Source organism: Humulus lupulus, chromosome 4, assembly GCF_963169125.1.
Source record: "Humulus lupulus chromosome 4, drHumLupu1.1, whole genome shotgun sequence".
In the NCBI taxonomy this organism is placed as follows: Eukaryota; Viridiplantae; Streptophyta; class Magnoliopsida; order Rosales; family Cannabaceae; genus Humulus; species Humulus lupulus.
Genome location: NC_084796.1, coordinates 170919249 through 170942871, shown reverse-complemented (window position 1 = coordinate 170942871; position 23623 = coordinate 170919249). Strand labels below are relative to the sequence as shown.

General features: G+C 38.7%; 2 protein-coding genes across 2 annotated transcripts; both read left to right on the top strand.

Moving 5' to 3' along the window:
- Window positions 1-18880: 18880 nt before the first annotated feature.
- LOC133832663 (uncharacterized) lies at window positions 18881-20116 on the top strand. Its single transcript, XM_062262974.1, has one exon. The coding sequence runs from the start codon at window positions 18881-18883 to the stop codon at window positions 20114-20116; it is 1236 nt and encodes a 411-aa protein (XP_062118958.1).
- A 443-nt stretch (window positions 20117-20559) lies between these two features.
- Window positions 20560-21630, top strand: LOC133832662 (uncharacterized). The gene has a single exon (XM_062262972.1). The coding sequence runs from the start codon at window positions 20560-20562 to the stop codon at window positions 21628-21630; it is 1071 nt and encodes a 356-aa protein (XP_062118956.1).
- Window positions 21631-23623: the final 1993 nt, after the last annotated feature.

Below are 23623 nucleotides of genomic sequence, written 5' to 3'. Positions count from 1 at the left end.
CAATCAAACTTGAAATACATCATTCAATCATATTCTCGAAGAAGTTACCCTTGAATAATAACACATGCATAAACCTTTCTTTGGGGGATGCAAACAAAAGCGTCTCGAGCCCATTCCATGAAACATCGGTGTTAACTAATAATGAAGACTATAGAAGTTATTGTTACATCTTCTTCTCCCACTCACTATTTTATAATATGTGTTTTCTCAAAACATCCTATGTTTTTTAATAAATTAATCAAATTAATTCACCAAATGATATTCTAATAATTACTATTCTCATTAAGCATTTAATATTAGACAAAAATCTACTAAATAGGCCCTTAAACTATCTAATCTATAATTGCTCTAATTATTAAGAATATCATTTGCTTATCTAATAAAATTAATTATCAAATAAGTTTAAAATTAATTCACCACCTTGTACTAGATTAAACTAGGTTTATTATATGACATCAAATAAAAGCATATAATCAAATAGGACATTCCTAATTAAAACATGTTCCTACTCGTATGAGATGCATGCTTTAATTAAATATTGTGTGGGTAATATGTATGGCATGTTACAATGCATGATAATACTATTAAACACATTTAATACATCAAACATTTAAATAAATAAATAAATGTGAGCTGGGTGTTTTGGGTATTTCTAGAAAAATTACAACACTTACCACTTAATTCAAAATTTATTTATAATTTTAAAATACTAATTAACATTTGGGTCAGGCCCACAAATTCAAGGAAATGTCCAACTGCCCTAGGGCTCTTGTGAGGAGTCGGCAGTGGAGATTTGCAATTTGGGCTTGGGTTGGTGTGGATGGCTCGAAAGCCACCTACGCACCAAGCATCCACACCAGGGGCGTGGCTAGGCAGGCATGGTAGGGGTACCAACCAATCAGACGTGCAGGGGTGCGGATCAGGCATGCGTACAAGGGTGTTGTTAGGCATGCGTGCAAGGGGCACGACTAAGGCAAGCGCACAGGGGTGCGGTTCGCAGGTGTGCAAATCAGGCATACGCACAGGGGCGTGGCTGATCATGCTCGCAAGGAGCGTAGGCTTGTTGCGCTTAACCGGTAGGTGTCAAGTGGGTCTTGGCACTCTTGGGGCTTGGGGCTCGGGATTACAACTTTTTGAAGAAAAATTTCAATTGCAGAAAATAAAATTACAAAAATCCTATGCTCCAAATGGCTTACACTTTGTAGATCTAGAAAAAAAAAATAAGAATAATTCATAAACCCAAAACATCATATAATTAACGACTCTTAAGAATAAACATTCATCAAACAAACATTCATCAATTCATCACATATTACGATAATATAAGGATGCATATTTTAACCCACACAACAATTAATCTATGCAAAGATTAATGACCGCTCTAGTACTAATTGTTGATAACTAGTTTACCATATGCGCAGCGGAATGCACGAGATGGTGGCCTAGGGATTTCAAAAAAAAAATTAAATGATCTTTAAATAACCGGATCCATTAACATCCGTACATTAATCAATGACATAGAAAAAGATAAGGAATTTTACAAGTTGTATAACTATCAAGATCCCTTGCTATCTTTTTGTATCTCCTACAAACATCCAATCCTTAAGTAGCCTTTAAAATACTCACACCAAGATCTTCCAAGATGTATCTTTACACCTCAAGACGTTAGTGGGCACGTAGAGTTATGGTGGGAATTTTAGTGATTCTCAAGATATTCTCAACACATGAGATCTTGGAATTTTTAGGTCTGAGACAATTTTCAGGGATAGAGAAAAATAATACGATATGTATTTTTCTCTTTGTGAAAGCTTAGAATTCTCTTGAATATTCTAGAAACTATTTTCTATCAGATAGATTTATAATAGGATAATAATTTCAAATTATAAAACAATTATTAAATTAAATAAATAAAAATATCCAAGACCATTCTTGAATATTGTTTGTAACACCCTAAATTCTAGCTATAATTGTAGAAAATAAAGATGTTGAAAAATTAACATAATAAATCATAAAAAATGTTGCCTTCTTTATTGATAATTTAAAATAAATATAACCCAGGTTTGGAAAAATAAATAATAGTCTTTAAAATAAAATAAAATTTAAAACTAGGCAACATTAAATCATAAAGTTCATAATTTCCCAAGAAAATAAGATGCGGCTATACGACCCCCACATATTCACACCAGTCTTGCTATTGGGAATCTGCTTCCACCAACCATCTAAGGTTAACTTATTCTACAAAAAAAAAGGGGGAATGAGCTTCTAAGCCCAGTAAGGAAAATACACAAAAAAAAATCATACATAAATCAACCATAATCTCATAACGAACAAATACACATGCAATACTAGAATCATAATAGAATTCAAAGTCAAAATCTATCCTATATCACCGTCATACCAAAGATCACACATAGATCTAGATCATAAATTATATCTTGCAATCATAACATTAGTCATAAACACAAAAATAACAAATCAAGACAACCCAAGAAACAAATAAGAGCCAGTTATATAATCATATAATCAAACATATCATAAATTTCACAAGAGTCATAACAGAACTTATTTTTATACTAATCATACAACATCATAAAATCCTAGGTCATAACATAGCCTAAGTCATAATCATAAATCATAATCATAAAATATAATCTAAATCATAGTTCATAGTCATAGGTCATGTAACGACCCAAATTTGCTAATAAGGCTTAGGGTCTTGATTAGCGTGCCTGAAGGGCAATAAGTGAATTATTGTTATAATATGTGAATTTGTGTGAATATGTGATTAGTGATGCATGTTTAGGTGAATTAAATATGCATGTGGGCCTCGTCTGGTTATTAGGGGCATGATTATAATTTTAGCCCATTGAGGGTATAAATATGATAATTGTGATATACTTGTGATATAACTATGTTGCACGATCCGAGACAGTTCTAGGGAGCGGTTAGCTAGAAAGTCACAACGGGGTTGAAAATCCGCCTCGGGGCGAGTCAAGGGGAGTTTCGGGTATTAGACGTTTTATGGGGTTATCGGGTTATGGAAATAAATATTTGGAGATATATTTGAGGTTAGAATGTTTAGAAAGGAATGTGGGGGAAATTTACCATTTTGCCCTCGGGGACGTTTTTGGTACCCCGAGCCTTGAGGTAACCTTATAGACTTAAGTTAAATAAAACAAATATGGGAAACCCACAGAAAGCTCTAAACCGACCCTGTCTCCTACTCTATCTCTCTTTTGTCTTCTCTCCTTTGGAAGCTTGGGGAAAACCTTGGAGAATTACTCAAAGACTAAGGAAAATCAGCTAGGATTTTGGGAGCTAGAAGCTTGGAGCTTAGAGAATTGATTGAGGGATTCACTCCAACTTAAGGTAAGCTTTAATTTCAGTAAATTACATTGAGTAACTACTGGTTTTCTTAGAGTATGCATGTGTGTTGGGTGAAGAATTGACTTTGTGTTTGATAAAGTTTTTGGCTTGAGTTCTTGTTGGGTTTTGTTGCTGAATCTATAGTATAACCTCTGTGATGATTAGTTTGGATTGTTGGCTTGATTCTGGGGTTAATTGGATTGGTTTTTGAGGTAAAAATGGTGAGTTTTTCTGGGCTCGAGGGGTTGGGCCGCGGCGCTGTTCTTGTTGAGCCGCAACCTCTTAGAACTTGGGGCGTCTGGAATTGAAGGCGCGTCGCGGCGCCTTCCAGGAAGGGCCACGGCGTGTGTAGGCTAATTTGAGGCAGGGCCTCGGGTTGAGCTGGGGGCTGCGGCATGAGTCCCTAGGGTCGCGGCGCTCAGTGCATTTTTGGGTTCTAGAGAGGTTTTAGGCTTGGGAATTCAATAGTTAAGGCTCATGATGGATTTTATCACCCGGATTGATAGAATTCAACATTCCAGAGATTAGAATTATGACCCAAAGCTATTTAATGGATAAGATCTTGATGGGTGGATATTGTTAATGCATTGTGACTAGGGTTTCAGAAAGGCTTGGACTAGGGAACTGTGCTCGGGACATCAGTGCCTGGAAAGCTTGGGACACAGGTAAGAAAACTACTGTTCCAATAGAGCTTGAGTTGCAGGGCTCGGCCCTATATGACTGTGTTGCAGGGCGTGGCCCTTTGATTGAACTTGTATGTGTTTAAGTATCTGTTTAGTTATATTATGTGTACATATAAATGAATGAACGGCGATGGCCGGGAACAGCGAAGGCCGGAAACGGGGAAGGCCGAGAACGGAAAGGGACCGGGAGCAGCGTTTAGCACGCAGAGTGCGAGTTGCTAGGGCGAGACCCCAAGGGATACCTAGGATATCCTTAAGATATAGACCGCGAACCCAGGGCCTAGTAAAGCACCTGGGACGGCATGGTCGTACGTGTATAGCCTAATGATGGCTTGATTTTATGTTAAGTGTTTGATATGCATATATTATCTGCTTGTGAGGGTTTTCTTGCTTGGCTTCGGCTCATGGTGCTCTATGGTGCAGGTAAAGGCAAGGGGAAATTTGATCAACCTTGAGTATGGTGAGCGTGATGAGCAGCGCATACATTTCTGGTCTACCTGGCTGTCACGGCCAGGGGTACATTTGGGGGATGATTGTACTAAACTTAAATTTTGTCGTTTAGCCGACTCTGGATATATTTTGAATTGTAAATATTTCTAAACAATGTTTTTGAGATCCCAAATGTTAAACGCTTTATAATTTTCAATGAAAGGTTTATTTTCAAATTTATGACTCTGAAACCTCGATTAGCGAGTTAATTGCACATTATAAACTCACTTAGTAATGGCTCTAAGGCAGTAGGGCGTTACAGGTCATAAGTCATAATAATGACCATAGGTCATAGGTCATAATCATAGGTTATAATAATAAGACATGTATAAGAAAAAGATAAGTGCTTATACAGAGTTGGTAATTAGGCCCCAGACATAACTCGGTGATACAGCTTTGGCAACCGAGCCTACCGGACATCACTTAGGTTTGTCATACATTTCTGAACACCTTAGGTCCAGGCACACTTATCTTCTTTTTGTACCTGAAATGTTAGGGTCATATATATCAAAAGCTAAGTCATAAACTAAACTACCTAATTTTCCTTACCTTGAGTGTGGTGCACAAAAACTATACTTGAGTCATTTATATGCTAATCCCGCTTAAAACCCTATTTCATAAATATAATACCATTATTAAAACATAAACTAATAGATCTAAAACTCAAACACAATCAAAACTTAACTATACCTCAACCTTGATCTTGAAGAAAAAACCCTAGATACTTAAATGCTTGCTTGTAGGGTTTTGACAATAAGAAATATAGCATTGGTCGTGTGGCCTCTTTGGGTACTAGGGTTTCAAAGATTTGAAGAGGTTATGGTGATGATGATTTCGGCCTTAGGGTTTGTGTTTTGATGGTGGTGCACAACAACAATAGGGAGAGAGAGAGTGTGTGTGTGTGTGAGGGTCTCAAGAAGAGCAAGAGTGAATGAAAAAAAATGAGAAGGAATAGGCTCTCAAAAATCTTAATTTCATTCTAACTATAATCCAAATTTAAATTTAAATAAAATAGAATCCTAACTTCTATAGAAAACATCTCTACATTATCTTATTAATATTTTTATTAAATAATTGAGGAATAATCTAACATCAAATTACCTAGGAAAAATATCCCAACCTCTAACTACCTAAATCTCGTAACTCTAAACTCACCTATAGTAAAATCAACATAACTAAAGCTGTAGGAGTTCGATTTAGAAAATCTTTATACCGTTGGAAAGCTAATTCAATTATCTACAATATTTTAGAAATAATATTTTCAAAAATTATAACATAACTAGATCAAAAATAGGTCTGAAGTTACAGTACCATAAAGTTACGAAAACTCAATTTAATTATCTAAATAACAACCTAATCCACAAATATCCTAACTAACTATAAAATAACAAACTCTAATTCTCTAGGATGATTTTGAATTTACTAAGCCCAAAATCATATTGGGCTTTAGGGCTTTATGTAGACTCGATCCATAGAAATTCTTAATAATACCATAATTACTTTATTCTTATGCAATCACCAATTTTCCCACAAACAAGGCTACTAATATCATAAGACTAGACTAGACTATACTATACTATACTATACTATACTATACTATAATAATCATAACCACTAAATATTTTTAAAAAATTAAATTTTATTCTATCACCACAACTCAAGTTATATCTATTCTATAAAATAAAGACAACATATAATCACATAAATAAAGAGATCTAAGAGAAAGGTAACCTAGGTTACTACATTGTTACACGCAGTCACAGTGCAAGCACTGTGAATGGCGTGTAACACATGTCATTTTTCAAGTCATGTGCCTTAACCAATTTTATTTATTTATTATTTAATAATTATTTATTAAAAAATATCTAAAATCCGATAACTAATCTTATCAGAATAATAATTTAATTAATGAATAAATTCCAAACTAATTCAAACCAATTTTGAATTATCTTAATTATCTTTTCACATTATTTCAGTAAATGAAACTAATTAATTATTCTAATTATTTAAATGGCATTTTGAAAAATTACAATTATATTTAAATAATTAATTTTGAAAATTAATATATTAATTAATAACTTTATCTCAATTACATATTTGACCCTAAATAACAAATTTTCTTCTAAATATGCCATTTCCCTGATTTTTTTCCCGTTTCAACTCTTATCTTGAATAGCGCTGATAGAGCCATCTTGAGGACCTATGGACATATAATTTCAAGCTAAAATAAATTTAGAATATTAATTAAATCTCTTTAATGTGATAATCTTAATTTATTAGTCTCAATATAATTCCACTAAAAATATGAGACTTCACTCTTGCAATTATAGACATTTATTTATTGAGTATTTTTTAAAGATAAAAAAGTGTCCATTGATTTAATCATTACATACAATTCAATCTTCTATTAATGGTTCATAATTAAAGTAGGGATAAGATATTGTTTTACCTCTTTAATTATTTCTTGTTTCCTTAAGTACCATTGACTTTACTAGTGAAGGTTAGTTCATAAACTAATTTATGAATTTGAGCTCAATAAATTTTCAATTCCAAAAGCTAACTCTTACGAGAACCATTATTCAATTTCTCTTGGAAAAGTATAGATTTCATATTTGTATATTGTGTCCCCAACCATTCATATCAATGAGTCCTTAAAATAAAAGTTTTCAACTTGATAATTTTTACAAACCATAACGAGTGAATCAAAGGATTCAAATGACATAAACATGAGTTCATAATAACTTCAGTATGGAGATCAATTTGTATATGACCATATTATCGATATGTTTAATTAATACTTATAAAACAAACGGTGTTCAGTTATGTATTAATAACGGTTGCCCATATTTTCCACCTTGAACACGTGGCATGGTCAAACGGGCTTCATGGGCTCTCAGGAGAAGTCTCGGTCCAACCAGGTCCCAGCAAACAATGAGCAACCAAACCCTATAGGTCCGGACCATGCTAAGCCCAATAACTAGCGAATAACACAAGCATAGTAAGGGGCCCGGAACTGAGATGTAGGCCCGAACCAACTTCATGGGTGCGCCCAATCTCCATCCTCTAGGATTTATATTACTGTGGTGGGTAGTCCATTCCAGGGGATGGATCCCATCATGTGGGATCCAGATGAAGTTTCTGGCTCAATCCTCATATTTCAACTCGCTTCCAAGAACACATCCTTCGGTCTGTCATCGCTAACTGACGTCCATCTCGGTGAATAAATCTGAACCTTAGTAAATGACCATGGGCCTAAGTAAATGGACCTGACCCTCGGTAAATGAATCTAGACCATACGTCCTAGTAAAACAAGACCAGTTCTTCATACAGCTGATGTGTCCCCGAGAAGTCTGGCAGTTGGTCTCCTCAACTAACCTGCAGAAAGGGTACACACGAAATGTACAATGTTCCTGGGGATCAATACTGCCACTACTCTGACAAATCCTGTCCCCCAAATCCCCCTCATGCGCACCAACCCGTATTAAGGTACAAAGAGCAGCAGTAAGGCTCTATCACGCTTAAGCCAACCTAGTGGGCCTGGATTAAACCACCTGTAATCATGTTACACACTTGTATTATAGCTCCATTATAGAACATTCATGCTTATATCCTTATTGAGCCAGGATTAGTCCAGCCCAAGCCACATGACCACCTATAAATATGGTCATTCGTGCACTATAGCACGAATCTGATTTTTCATGTACACAAACGCTGCTGAACTTGCAAAAAACCTCCATTATTAAACTCTCTAAAGCTCAATACTACTGACTCGTGAACTAAGGCTCATTAACGCCCCAACCACGTAAAAGTTGTGATCTTGTTCACTTATTTTCCTTTCTTTCTAGCTCCTACTTCTCGATATATTTATAGTTTCCAAAAAACTCGGTAAAAAATTTGGTGCTTTCGTTGAGAACCAAAAGAAAGCTTGAACAGTCTTTGTCATCTACAAAAATGGTGAATACCAAACACGCCGTGTTTGATCTCGCTCAACAATAGGAACAACAGGATAATGGAGAATCATTGCAAGACCAGCAACTTCCACAAGACCAACCAAAGGATTTACCTTATCACGGGCCCCTGCCTGACGACTCCCAGAACTTCAGAGAAGGGGGTGAATACGATGAAGATTATTATGAGGAAGACAGAGAGGGGTACGAAGACCATGAGGCCGAGAATCCCATGGATCCCAGCAAGAATGATGTGGAACCTGAATAGAAGGACCTGGAAGTGGTTCGCCTGAGATGACAGGTCCTCAATCAAGAGGCAAGGATGGCGGAACAACAAGTGACCACCCGCCAAATGCAAGAATCCCTCCCGGTTCTTCAAGCATTTATTGCTGCTCAGGGATTTACAGTTAATCCCCCAGCTGTTCCTCCCCCAGGAACACAGCCACCTGTCTCGCCTACAGGGATTGGCGCTCCCAACAATGCTACAACCCCTACTTCTCCTTCGAGATGATCCACTCATCTTGAAGCTTGTCCTTCTAACCCAATTCAATAGAAAGGGAAGGCCAAAGCGGCCGATCCCATAGAAAAAGAAAACCCCCAAAAGAAGACTCCTCCCGCTCCAACAACTAGGGTGGACCCTAGGCATTTCCCTAGGAAAGAATGAGCGAATCCTATCCTAGGACAGAATCACCCGAACAATCCACAGGGGAAACGCCCGCAGGGCACCAAGCCCCGAAAAGTTCCGAGACATGATGACCAGGGAAGATGTTTTTATCTCAATGCATCTATGAATAAGGATCACGGAGGGCGTAAATGCGGAGAGGAGCTAGAAGTTGTTAGTTCGGGAGATGACACATCCCACGTAGATTTTTGAGACGGCCTCAATGCTCGAAAGGAGCAGGTCTGAAAAGAAAAAATTCTCCCTCGGGGAGACGACTTGAGGAATAACCTTAACAACAAGAGGAACAAGAGAGTTCCCAAAGATGATGGAATGGCCAGACAGTTCATGGAGCAGCTGGACGATCTCAAAAAGGTCACAGACTGCTTGGTCTGAAAACAAGAAGAAGGAGGTTCTGATTCCGAATATGAAGAAAAGAAACCGTGTGCAAAACACACCTAGAGGTTGTGTTCCCAAAGAGGTTCAAGATGTCAGATATACCCGCCTATACCGGAAACACTGACCCTAGAGACCATATGTCCTGCTACAATCACCTAATGATTGTAGCCCATGTCTGCGACAACAACAAATGCCTGTGCTTTTCGATCACCTTGGGCGAATTTGCTGAAGAGTGGTAGAAAAGGCTCAAGATAGGATCAATCCAATCTTGGTCTGGATTGCAGTCGGCTTTCCGTAAGCAATTCATAGCCGCCCAGAAACTGGACATGGAGGTCAGTGTGTTGGCTAACATTAAGCAACATCCCACTGAGACCCTTAGGGCTTATATCCCACTCTTCACAGAGGAAGCTTCGAAGTATAAGGTGGATGATGGGCAATGATTAGTAGCCCTCCAGTCCAGAATCAAGACCTGGATCCCCTCTCTGGGATGACATGCAATGCAGTAAGGCGGCCACTCTTGAAGAGTTTATAAGAAGGGCTCAAGGCTTCATAAATTGGGAAGAAGCTTGAATCCAAGCTTTTGGATCGCCTCCGGCACTACAACCAATAACACAAACCATTCCTGGGTATGAGGCCCAGTACCCGGTCAATCCATATCTGGTGCCTCTAGTGATGTCCGGGATGCAGTACATGACTCCGACTGTATATGCACCTATTTCATCAGCATATGCTTCAACTTCTTCAGCCTATTTTTCTGGGTACGGAGTGGCACTGACCAGATATAGTGTCGCTCCCAGAGCGGTTCAACCATCCCAAACTAAAGCGGCAGAGGTGAGCATAAACCTTTTCCGGGGAAAACGATCCAGCAAGAATCAGAGCTGGACTGAGCCCAAAAAGAAGGGAAAAAAGGGGTACGAGCCACAGTACATAGAGTACATGAACTTGGTGGATACCCAGGAGAATATCTACCTTGCAAGGAGCAATGTAGTCCACTATCGGAAACCAAGCCCCATGTTTAAATGGAGAAAAAACCCAAGAGACGCGAGCAAAAGATGTGCCTATCACAAGGACATAGTCCATACAACTGAGGAATGTCGTCAACTGAAGGATGAGATCGAGAATTTAATCAAGCTGGGGCACCTCCACCAATGGGTCAGGATGCCGACTGGAGTTCCAGGACAACCCACAACTCCCAGACAACCTTTTTCCTAGGGAGCACAAGAACAGTTCAGAATTCCTCAAGGAGGGTACGCTCTAGGACTGGGAGAACAGGCCCCTCAAGGGGCCCCAATAGTGCAACCTCCTGGAGGCCCTATGGCTCCTGGACCCGGGATGTCATATCCACCCAGAATCGCGCCCCTCGAGTAGATGGCCACGTAGCCACCATCTCAGGAGGCCCGCACCTGGGAGGACCATCCCAGGATGACCAAAAGAGGTACCCCAGTGAGCTCGACCACGACCATGAGATGTGTGGGTTGGTCCAAACTCCAGCCCAACGCCCAAAGCTGATGAATCTACCAATTACGTTCACAGAGGAAGATGCCTGAAATGTCCACTTCCCGCTTCAAGATCCCTTAGTCATTGATGCCCAAATCTCCAACAAAAGAGTATCCCGGGTGTTGGTGGATAATGAGAGCTCTGCAATGGAGTAGGTAAAAGAGGTGTGCATTAGTGACACTGATCCGACCAAAGTAATCTAGGTAGGAAGAAATTTGAATCCGGAGGTCAGGGCTGCCCTAGTTGCCCGAGTAAAAGAAAACCAGAACGCCTTGGCCTGGTCTCACTCGGATATGACCGGGATTGACCACAACATTATATGGCATGCCCTAAACATCGATGAAAATGCAACTCCAGTCTAGCAGAAGCGAAGGCCATTGGGCATGGAATGGGCAGAGGCCCTTAAGCTAAAAATTGAGAAGTTATCCTCAATTAACTTCATCCGGGAAGCAGTGTACCCCGTTTGGCTGGCAAACCTGGTGTTGGTTCCAAAACCAAACGAGACATGGAGAACTTGCATAAATTTTATGAACCTCAACAAGGCGTGTCTAAAGGACTTCTTCCATCTGCCCCAGATAAACTAGATGGTGGATGCCATGTCTGGGTACGAGTTTCTAAGCTTCATTGATGCCTACTCTGGCTACAACCAAATTTCAATGCACGTAGCAGACTAGGAACACATCAGCTTCCAGACGGACAAGGGTGTATACTACTACATTTTCATGTCTTTCAGGCTAAAGAATGCTGGAGCCACATATCAAAGGCTTGTCAACAGAATGTTCCAGAACCTACTCATGAAGAACATGGAAGTCTAAATAGATGACATGTTGGTCAAGTCCAAGATGTCGATCCAACATGTAGACAACCTGGCAGAAGCATTTGCCATTATCTAGAAGTACAGGATGAAGCAAAATCCCAGGAAGTGCACTTTTGGAATGGCATCCAGGAAGTTTCTAGGCTTCATAGTAAGCTTGGGAGGGATAGAAACTAACCCGGATAAGATTAGAGCTTTGATCGACATGCCATCACCACGGAAACACAAAGATGTTAAGAGCCTGACGGGAAGAATAGCGGCTTTGAGCCGCTTTGTGTCAAAGTCCATGGCCAAGTGCATCCCATTTTTCAACATACTTCGCGGAAACCAGAGGTTCGAATGGACAGCCGAGTGTGAAGAGGCTTTCCAAAAATTGAAAGAGCATTTGGCGCAAACACCAATCTTGTCTAAGTCGGTGGATGGGGAACCACTGTACCTATATTTGGTCGTGTCAGAACATAAGCGCTACCTTAGTGCGAGAAGAGGGAAAGGTCCAATTCCCGGTCTATTACGTAAGCAAAAGGTTGCTGGGCACGGAGTCCAAATACCTTTCGATCGAGAAACTGACATTTTTCTTATTGACCACTTGTAGGAAGTTAAGACCTTACTTTGAGGTTCATGCCATCAAGGTACTAATGAACCATCCCCTACGACAAGTATTACAAAAACCAGAATCATCAGAAACACTTTTGAAGTGGGCCATGGAGCTGAGGCAGTTCGATATCGCCTGCATCCCCAGAATCTCCATCAAGGGACAAGCCCTAGCATACTTCATCGTAGAATGTATTGGGAATGCTGAGGAAGAAGAGCCAATCGACCCTATAATGCTCTTTTTGAAGATCTTTGTTGACGGAGCCTCCAATGAAAATGGGTTCGGGATCATCCTAATATCCCCCTAAGGTCACCAATTGCAAAGCACCCTACGCTTCCAGTTTAAAGCGTAAAACAATGAGGCTGAGCACCAAGCCATGCTATCCGGATTATGCTTAGCTCGGGAAGTTGGGGCAGAAAACATTGAAGTCGACAGCGATTCCCATTTGGTGGTAAGACAGATATCGGGAGAATACCAAACAAAGGGGGAGAAGATGGTCGCCTACGTGGCGCAAACCTGGGAGTTACTCCAATCATTCAAAAGATATGTCATCTGCCAAATCCCTAGGGAACAGAATGTGTTCGCGGACACACTGGAAAAGTTGGCCACGGATGTTGAAACAGAAATCTCTGGAGTAGTCCCAATCGACCATCTACCCACGCCCAGTATTCAAGCCCCCATAATCGTAAATGTTATCGATTACACAACGTCCTGGATGGGGCCTCTCATCCAATATCTAACCACTGGAAAATTTCCCACGGACAGGGCTGCCGCTAGGAAGCTTCAGTACCAGGCCCAGATACATCATAAGTATTGATAAATGTTGCCCATATTTTCCACCTTGAACACATGGCATGGTCAATCGGGCTTCATGGGCTGTAGGGAGAGGCCCGGGCCCAACCAAGGCCCAACAAACAATGAGCAACCAAACCCTATAGGCCCGAACCATGCTAAGCCCAATAACTAGCGAATAGCACAAGCATAGTAAGGGGCCCCTACCTGAGACGTAGGCCCGAACCAACTTCATGGGTGCGCCCAATCTCCATCCTTTGGGATTTAGATTATTGTGGTGGGCAATCCATTCCAGGGGAGGAATCCCACCATGTGGGATCCAGATGAAGTTCCCGTGTCCATCTTCATACTTTAACTCGCTACTAGGAACACGTCCTTTAGTTTGTCATCACTAACTAATGTCCATCTCGATGAATGAATCTGAACCTTAGTAAATGACCCTGGGCCTGAGTAAATGGACCTGACCCTCGGTAAATGAATCTGGACCATACATCCTGGTAGAACAAGACTAGTTCTTCATACATCTGACGTGTCCCCAAGAAGTCCAGCAGTTGATCTCCTCAACTAACCTACAGAAAGGGTATGCACGAAATGTACAATGTTTCTGGGGATCGGTACTACCATTAGGCTCATGCGCACGAGTCCGTATTAAGGTACAAAGGGCAGCTGTAAGGCTCTATCACACTTAAGCTAACCCAGTGGGCCTAGATTAAACCACCTGTAATCATGTTACACACTTATATTATAGCTCCATTAGAGAGCATTTATGCTTATATCCTTATTGGGCCCAGATTAGTCTAGCCCAAGCCACATGACCACCTATAAATTGGGTCATTCGTGCACTATAGCATGGATCCGATTTTTCATGTACGCATAAATGCTGCTGAACTTGTAGAAAATGTCCATTTTTAAACTCTCTAAAGCTCAATATTAGACTCGTGGACTAAGGCTCATTAATGCCCCCAACCATGTAAAAATTGTGATCTTGTTCATTTCTTTTCCTTTCTTTCTAGCTCTTACTTCTTGATATATTTGTAGTTTCCAAAAAACTCGGTAAACAATAACATATCGGGTCTAGTTTATGTATGACCACATTATACAGAGTACCACTACTAAGATGTCCCACATCGGTAATATGAATCTAGATTACATGTATTCATAATACTAGTGAACTGTACGTACAGTATTTATTCCAAAGATTCCATATAACTCTGTTTTATTATGAATTATTTAAACTCATTCCATACAATCTTAATCCTCTCGTACCAATACAAGATTGTATTCGCAATAACGAATTTGGGAATTTTTTTATATTCATATAATATTATTCAAATAATAATAAACAATCAATATATATATAATTCATTTTAATTATTTATTTCATACAACATTGTCCAACACATATGCCTTAAAAGGCACAATTCCTAATAACATGGTACAAAAAGAGGGGCTCGGGATGACGACGATGGCTCAGGACTAGTGACGGGGGCTCCAGATGAACAACGGTGGCTCTGAACTTGGGGTGTGTGTGTGTGTGTGTTTGCGCACTTCTTAAGGTAAGGGGTTTGGGTTGTGAGTTCAGGGTGTCACAAGGGATTGGGTCTAAGATTAGGGGGATTCGAGTTTGTGGTTAGGGCTATAAGCCGTGGGTTCGGAGGGTTTTAGGTTGGGGTTGTGAGTCATGGGGTTAGGGGAACTAAGAGCTTACTAGAAAATGCTAAAACAATAATCCTTTCACCTGCTTTTAAGGAAGCTTGATGTCCACCCTCTTAATTTCTAATTAACTCAACTTTTTATATTTTGGTAGATAATACATTCATTCATATGCAAATTCATTGTATGCACATTATTTTCTTCATATTTATATGTACTTCCTTGTATTGTTCACATAAGCATGTTATGTTTTGTTTGATTTTTTAGCTTAATTTTGATGCATGTTTCTTTCAATTTTGGTAGATTATTGCGGGAAGAAGTGGGACTGAGATGTTGACCAATGAAGCATGTGAAGTTACTAGGTTTGAAAAATTCTTTACTTAAGTAACAATATTTATTCTTATTGAAATTTTGATAGAAAGTCTATATCGGCATTTGGGTTGTGAAATGGTGGAGGCAAGGAATTTTAACTCTTTATAAATGGTGGTGCTCGTGGTGGTGATGGTGGTGCTTTATGGTAAATTCTCTATCTCTTTCACTTTATCCTGTTCACTATTTCACTATTTTTTTCATTGCAGGTGGTGGTAGTGGCAGTTGTGGTTGGGGTCATGGTTGTGGTGTTGCTTAATTGGTTGTTCAATAATTTTTTTCTAATAATCTGATATGGTTTTGTAATATGTTGTTTGGTGTTTGTAAATTTTGTGTATAATGTTCTAAATTTTATATTATGAGACTGTTAAGTTTGAATATGTTGTATTATTGAATCGATTTATGAGTTTCTGAATTTGTTGGAATTGTATTTTCATTTTTGTGTAATGGTTTTTTAATTAAATATGGGTTTTGATTTCTAATTGTTATAAATATTTGTTTTTGCTGTAAATAGATGTTTTATTATTGTAAATTTTATTTTATTGTTATTGTGAGTTTAGCGTTAGTTCTAAACAATCACAAATCCTAGAGAATTTGCATCAGTTGTAAACTATCACAAATGTTAGAAATTTGTGTTATTTAGGAACTGTCGCAAATGCCATGTTCGCACTAGTTGTGAATTGTCACATATGTTAAAGAGGTTTGCATTATGGGTTTTCGCATCACTTTTAAAACTGTTGCAAAAAATCTTTTTGTGTCAGTTGGGAATTGTCGCAAATGGCCTTTTTTGTAGTATTGGATGTAAAATATCACTTTATTTTATTAGGAGCAAGTGCATTATTTGGGATAATGTGAAAAGTGGGTAAATAACACATAAATGGGAGTTGATTTTGGTGTGTGTTTAGGGTGTTGCCAAATGGCAAGTTAGGTGGATGAGTGAGAGAATTTCAGCCAACTTTCCTTGGAAAGATGTCAAGTAGTGGTTAAGCATGAGATGAGTAAGAGAGAAAGCGTAGAAAAGGGTTTCATTCATTTTGGATATTGAAGAGTAAAATTCAAACATTTCTCTCTCTCTTTCTCTCTCTCTCTTGTTTCTCTTCTCTTCTCCATCTCTCTCCTTGGTCGATTGAACACCTCCAAGCTTCCAAAGACCCTCTGATTTTCACTCTCATCTCACCTAAGTCATCATACCCTCAACCCAAAGCAACTCATCTTCATCTCCACATTCTTTAGAACAAGAAGAAATCCATGCATACATAATAAGGATGATTGGATAAGTCTTTGAGTTTGATGTTTTCTATTGTTCTTCTTATGTTTGGTTATGATTTAATGTTCTTAAGCATGTGTGGGAGTATCATATAAAACCTAGAAGAGCACAACAGGTTGGAAGATAATCATCTTGAAGCTAGGGAATCTAAGGTAAGGATTTGAGTAGGTTTTCTTGAGGTTTTAGTTAAGCTAGAATTTTTAGGCCCGTGTGTCATGATGTTATAAGTTAAGCATGTTGTTTATGGTGTATTATGTTTTGTATAAGGTTGATGATTGCATGCATGAAAATCTGGTAAAAAATGGTTAGGATAGTCCAAAGCTCTCAAGGGTTAACTTAGAATTTTAAATTGGGTAATTGGTAGGTATGACTTCAAACAAGTCTAACCCCATCAAAACCCTATATTTTTATGCAATATTTTTTTTAAATAATTTTTTATCAGTCAAGAATAGAGGATTTTATAATTAGGAATTACTAAAAAAATTTAATAAAATTGTTGAGTTAGGGCTTAGCAAAAGTGTTGCGTAAAACTACTACAAAACTTCACAAGTGAAGCAATACTCACAAAACTACTACAAACTAAGGGCGTGCGTAGAATCCTCTCTTCTTTCCCGCGATGAAGAAAAAGAAGGTTACCCGAAAGCCTGCATCTAGATCTCGGAATGAGGAGCCCCCTTCAAACCAGGAATCCACAATCGTGAATGAATCTCAAACGAAGGATCAAGTGCGGAGTATGCATTCAGAGGTAGACTTGCTAATGCAACTGTCTGAAGAAAAGGACCTGATGAAGAACCCATTATCGGAGATGAATGTGAGCCCTGTATGTGGTGGTGGTCAGATTAGCCTAGAGGAAGAAGTGCTGAAAACAAATTGGGCTGAGGATTCTGAGAAGGACGACTTTCAAGCTTCAGCTCAATCTCATTGGGCGAAACTTAAGGAAAAGCATCAAATTAGTGAGGCGGCCAAGCTTCATTATGAGGAGCCGATACTGAAAAATGGGAAGAGAGTTGCTCAAATTGATATGGCAGAGGTCGCAGAACAGGCTCAAAATTGGAGTTCTGCAGTGATATGTATGGTGATGGGAGCCAATCCCCCATTTGCTATTTTTGAAGGCTTTGTGAAACGTATCTGGGGACACATTGGCATTGAACGTGTTGTGAGGATGAATATGGGACTCACCATTGTCAAATTCAATGATGAGGCTACTCGAGATTTCGTTCTGGAAACTGGAATTGTGCAGTTTGACAAGAAACCAGTTAGAGTGCGACCCTGGACTTAAGATTTAGACACAGTAAGGTTAGTCCATTCTGTACCTCTTTGGATCAGATTGCCTACTCTAGGTCTTCAATATTGGGGCCAAAAATGCCTTAGTTCCTTGGTTTTCACTATAGGGAAACCAATTATGGTGGAAAAGTTTACTAAGGAAAGATCTATGATTAGATTTGCTAGAGTTCTGGTTGAAATGGAGATAACAGATGACCCCCAGTTTGTCATTTATTTTGTGAATGAGAGAGGCCAAGTTCAAGAATGGTTTGTTGAGTATGAATGGCTCCCCGTCAAATGCAACAATTGCAAAGGATTTGGACATAACATGGTTGAATGCAAGGAAAATGGCCCAAAGAGTTGGATAAAGAAGAGTGTGACCGAACAGGAAAATGCTGGAACCAATGTTGTACCTGAGATTACGGTTACTGATGCAATTTCAGGAGTTTCAACTGGAGATCCTGTGGCTACTAAGGAAGTGGAAGAGAAACATGATGAGGTAGGGGTAGCTGTTCGACGGGTAGCTAAGGAAAAGGGAAATTCACAGGATAACCCCTTAACACCTGATAAGGGCAACAAAGAGAATTGGGAAATTCCTAAGAGAGTTGGGAACTCAAAAGGGAGAGGGAAGTTAGTGATGATTGATTTAGACAAAAAACAAAATGCTTTCAAGGTTCTTCAGGACCAGGGGAAAGGAGAGAAAAATGGGAATTTAAATGACTCAGAGATTGATGGACTGCTCCAATATACTTAGTTGGAATGTAAGGGGTATGAATAAGAGGGAAAAGCAATGTGCTATTCTGAGTCTCTTAAAGATGAATAAAGTGGGAATTGGTGCTTTATTAGAGAATAAAATGAAGAAGGAAAAAGTTGATGATATGATGGCTAAATTGTTCCTTGGCTGGGATTATTACAGTAGTAATGTCATAGAAGGAAGAATTTTAGTTATTTGGCAGAAGTCATTTATCAAAGTTCAGGTCCTACTGGAACAACAACAATTTGTTCACTGTTTTGTTAAACTTACAGGTATGCGGACGGATATTTTGGTCACTTTTGTATATGGTCTTAACACCATGGATTAGAGATTGGAGATGTGGAAGGGTCTTTCCTTTACTCATTTACCGAAAAAGCCTTGGCTGATTGTTGGAGATTTCAATGTTGTGTTTAATTTTGATGACAGAGCGGGTGGGAGGACAATTAGTGTTACTGAGATCCTTGACTTTAATGCTTGGCTTGCTCATACTCAGATGGCTACTCTCAAGAGTATTGGTTCTAATTTCACATGGTCCAATAAGCAGGATGGAGGGGATAGGGTTTACTCGAAAATTGATCATGTGTTTATTAATGGAGATTGGATAGATGCATTGCCTAACACTATTGTTGAATTCCAATTGGATGTCCACTCGGACCACTGTTATTGTCTCATCAAAACTCTCAAACATGGTAATCTGGGCATAAAGCCATTTCAGTTTTTTAATCTCTGGATTACTCACAGAGGGTTTAAAGAGGTTGTTACAGATAGCTGGAATAAACCTATGGCAGTGAGGGGCTTACTGGGTGTGACTAAAAAATTGCTTCGACTAAAGCATATTTTGAAAGCATTTAACAGGGAGGAAATTGGAGATGCTGAGCAGGGATATCATCAAGCAAAAGGTGACTATCAACTGGCACTAAATAGAGTTGAAGCTTCACCAACAGATAATGCTGCTCAGGAGGCTGAAAAAATAGCAGCAGTTAGATATCAATATCACTCTGCTAGGTACAGAAGTTTTTTGATTCAGCGCAGCAAAGTTACTTGGCTGCAAAAGGGTGATGATAATAATTCGTACTTTCATGCTTGCATTAAAAAAAGAAGGGAGGAGAATCGTATTGTTTCATTTCTGAATGAGCAGGGGGTCATAATTGATGATTACAACAAAGTGGTTCACCATTTCCTAGACCATTTCAGAGGTTATATGGGAAGCACCAGTTCAGCTAATGGTACTTTTAATTCTCAATGCATAGAGTTGGGTCCTTGTCTGGATATTGAGATGCAGCTGAGTTTGATTAGGGAATTTAGAAAATCTGATGTCAAGAAGGCTTTATTTAGCATCCCGGGCACTAAAAGTCTAGGGCCTGATGGCTATGGTTATGAGTTTTACAAGGCAATGTGGCAGATCATAGGTGATGAAATATCAGAGGCTATCCTTGAGTTCTTTCATTCTAGGAAGATCCCTGCAGAGCTTAATGAAACAGTTCTTGCTCTGGTTCCTAAAACTGATATGCCTAGTAGGGCGGTTGACTATAGACCCATAGCGTTCTGCAACACTTTATATAAGTGCATTTAAAAAATGATATGTAGTAGGCTCTCAGAAGTTTTACCTAATCTGATTAGTCAAAATCAAGGTGCCTTTGTTAAAGGGAGATCTCTAGCTCACAATATTCTAATTTTTCAAGATTTGATCAAGCATTACAATAGAAGAAATACTTCCCCGAGGTGTGCTTTGAAGATAGACTTAAGTAAAGCCTATGACACAGTTGACTGGTACTTTTTGGAGAGGTTGTTAATCTGTCTTAGATTTCCTACTAGGTTCATTCATTGGGTGATGGTGTGTCTCCTTGGCACTTCTTATGTACTCATGATGAATGGAAGACTGCAGGGGGGTTTTCAGGGAGTTAAGGGACTTCGCCAAGGAGACCCTATCTCACCATTGCTATTTGTATTGGTTATGGAATACCTCACTCGGTTGCTTAAACTAGGGGCTATGCAACAAGATTTCCGGTTCACCCTATGTGTAAAAGCCTCAAGATTATCAACCTTTGCTTTGCTGATGACTTAGTGATTTTCTGTAAAGCTAACAACGGCTCAGTTCAGTATGTTAAACAGGTTTTTGAGAACTTCTGCAGTAGTACAGGGTTGAAGGCCAACCTCAGCAAATCTCAGTTGTTTTTTGGAGGTGTTTCGGCTGCAGTCAAGGTCCAGTTGCTTCAAATTTTGCAGCTTGAAGAAGGAACATTTCATCTTAAATATCTGGGGATTCCTATGAGGCCAACAAAATGGAAAGTAGCAGATTGTGGAGAGATCCTTAAAAAAATTAAACTAAGGCTTCATACTTGGGCTAGTAGACATCTATCTTATGCAGGGCGGACTCAACTCATTACGTCTATCCTTTTGGGTTTGCGAAACTACTGGATGAATATCTTCTTGCTCCCTCAAAGCATAGTCAAAGAGGTTGACAAGTTATGCTTGTGGTGTCTGTGGGGTAACAATGGTACTAGAAGTAATTTTCATCTCACCTCCTGGTCTACTGTTTGCTTGCCAAAGATTTTTGGGGGTTTGGGATTCGGTGAAGGAGCTAAGTGGAACAAGGCAATGCTTGCCAAATATGTTTGGGCTATTAGTCACCAACAAGAGACTTTGTCGGTGAAATGGATAAACACGGTATACTTAAAGGGTCAATGTTTCTGGCATTACCAACTTAAGGCAGATTCAAGTTGGTATTGGCGCAAAATTTGTCACATTCGAGAAATTTTTACTCAGAAGGAAATCGATGAAGCTGGCAGTCAAGGGAGATTCAAAATTGGTTTGCTTTATAAGAGATTTATTCACCAAGATCTAGTCAAGTACCATCACTTTGTGTGGAATCGGATGAGTGTGCCAAAGCATCGATTTATTACTTGGCAAGCGATGAATGATAAGCTGTTAACCCGGGATCACTTGCAGAGGGTGCTTATGCATCAAGATTGCTTCCTCTGCCCGGTTTGTGGACAAGCTGAAGAGAATCATGACCATTTATTTTTTGATTGTTTTTTCTCTCAGCAGGTGGTGCATCAAATCCAAGCTTGGATTGGATGCAATTGACCTTTAAGGTTCAGTGGCTGGCCCCGATGGATTGAAGATATGAGAAGAGGTGTTAAGGCAGCAATTGTGGCGGCTGTGTTTTCAGCAACAATTTATTACATTTGGCATAATTAGAATACTTGTTTTTTTAATAGTTACTCTCATAGAGTCAAAATTATAGTAGATATGATTAAAAAAGATATTGTGTATAGAATTAGTTGCTTTACACAAAAGAAAATGAAAGGAAATGAAAGGATCTTTGTAAGGAAAATATGTTCCTTGTAATGTTGCTGGTGCCAACTCCTTGAGGGAGGTTGTTAGTTTGTATTCTGGTTGTGATTAATAAAGTCTTTCTTTCTTGATAAAAAAAAAAAGTGTTGCGTAAACTGTCTATTGAAAACCTATAAACGACCTATACTTTTCAAAAGAGATTTTTAATATCCAAAACTGATCCTTTAGCTTTGAATTTTTTATGAGATGTTAATGATATATTGAAGTTATGATCTTGAAAGTTTCATGAGAATTTATTAAAAGGTGTGGCCTTTGAATTTCTTTTAAAATAAGGGTTTGAACATTGAGTGAAGAATCTGACCATTTTAGAAAAAGATGTGTTTTGATGAACTATAATATTTTTACGATTTTGGAAAATATATTATAATTTGTTATCCCTGATTTTCACATGATGAAATGGCATAAATTATGAAGTTTATATGGTAATGCATGTCAAATAAAGATGGTGACATAAAAATAAAATGTAGCATGCAATAAATATACTTGGTTGCTCAAACATGAAAAAGTCGTCGTTATGCTCGTGACATTTGAAAGAACGTTCAGAGCAATAAAACATTTGGTGTTTGGTCAAATAATTTCCTTGATGGTCATATGAACAAGTAAAAAAGGTCAAGATGTATTACTACTTCTATTAATTCATTTAAAAGATTTTATATGTGTGTTTTAGGAGTTTGATATCTTATTCAAATTCAAATGTAACACGAGTGAGTCTAGAAATAAGATGCTTCACTTTTTTAATATCCTTATGAGAGATTTTATGTATTGAGAAGATATCAAAGTACAAAGAGAACTTTGTGCTTAAGAAAACTCAGTTGAGTTAGGTTCATCTGATTCTTGGCATTTGAGCATAAGCAATAAGGTTGACTCGTGGACGTAGGTCTATTTTCTGGACAACACCACGTAAAAATTATATTTGTTTGTGTCTTTCTTGAGTTTTTCATTCATTAAATTGTCGTTCTCTATAAGTTGCATGTTGAGATTGGTTAAATATAATGGTTAAGATGTTTACACGTTGAGGTGCAAAATACTTGGTTTTCACTTAAAGAGAAGTGAAAACATGAGATTGTGTACAAGGCATCTAAAAGTGATACAATGAGGTATCCAAACATTCCCAAAAAAAATTGTAGCATTTAGAGCAATTTTAGGACCATTGGAGGGGTCCAAAATTAGAGAGGGTGGCGATGCATCGCCCCCTAAGTGGCGTAGCATCGCCAAAATGTGAAGGGCATCAAAAGCCCTAGCAGGCGATGCATCGCCTGCTTGTAGGCAACGTATCGCCTGGGCGGTTTTTTAGGGTAGTACAGTTTACATAAAATGCTCCAAAAGATGTGTTTTAAATGCTCTAATCCTATTGGTTAGACTAATGATGATGTCTACACTATATATATGGGTTATTAGAGTTGAAAATACTTTTTCACACTTTCCAACTCTCTCTCTCTCTAACCTCATTCTCTCTCTAGCTTTCTAAGACCAAAGTTTTCCCCAAGAAACTCATAAAGCTTTGCTTAACTTGCATGAGTTGTAAGGCTTGTTCAATCCCAAATCTCATTCTACTTAGCTGAAGCTTCAAGCAATTGGGAATGCTTGGAATAGAGATTTTGGACAACAATATTATTATTGTGTATAAGCCTTAGAAGTTCCCCAAGTGTGAAGATTCAAGTTGCTCAATACAAAAGTTGTATCTCTCTAACCCTAATCTTGTATTTTGTAATTCTATTATGTT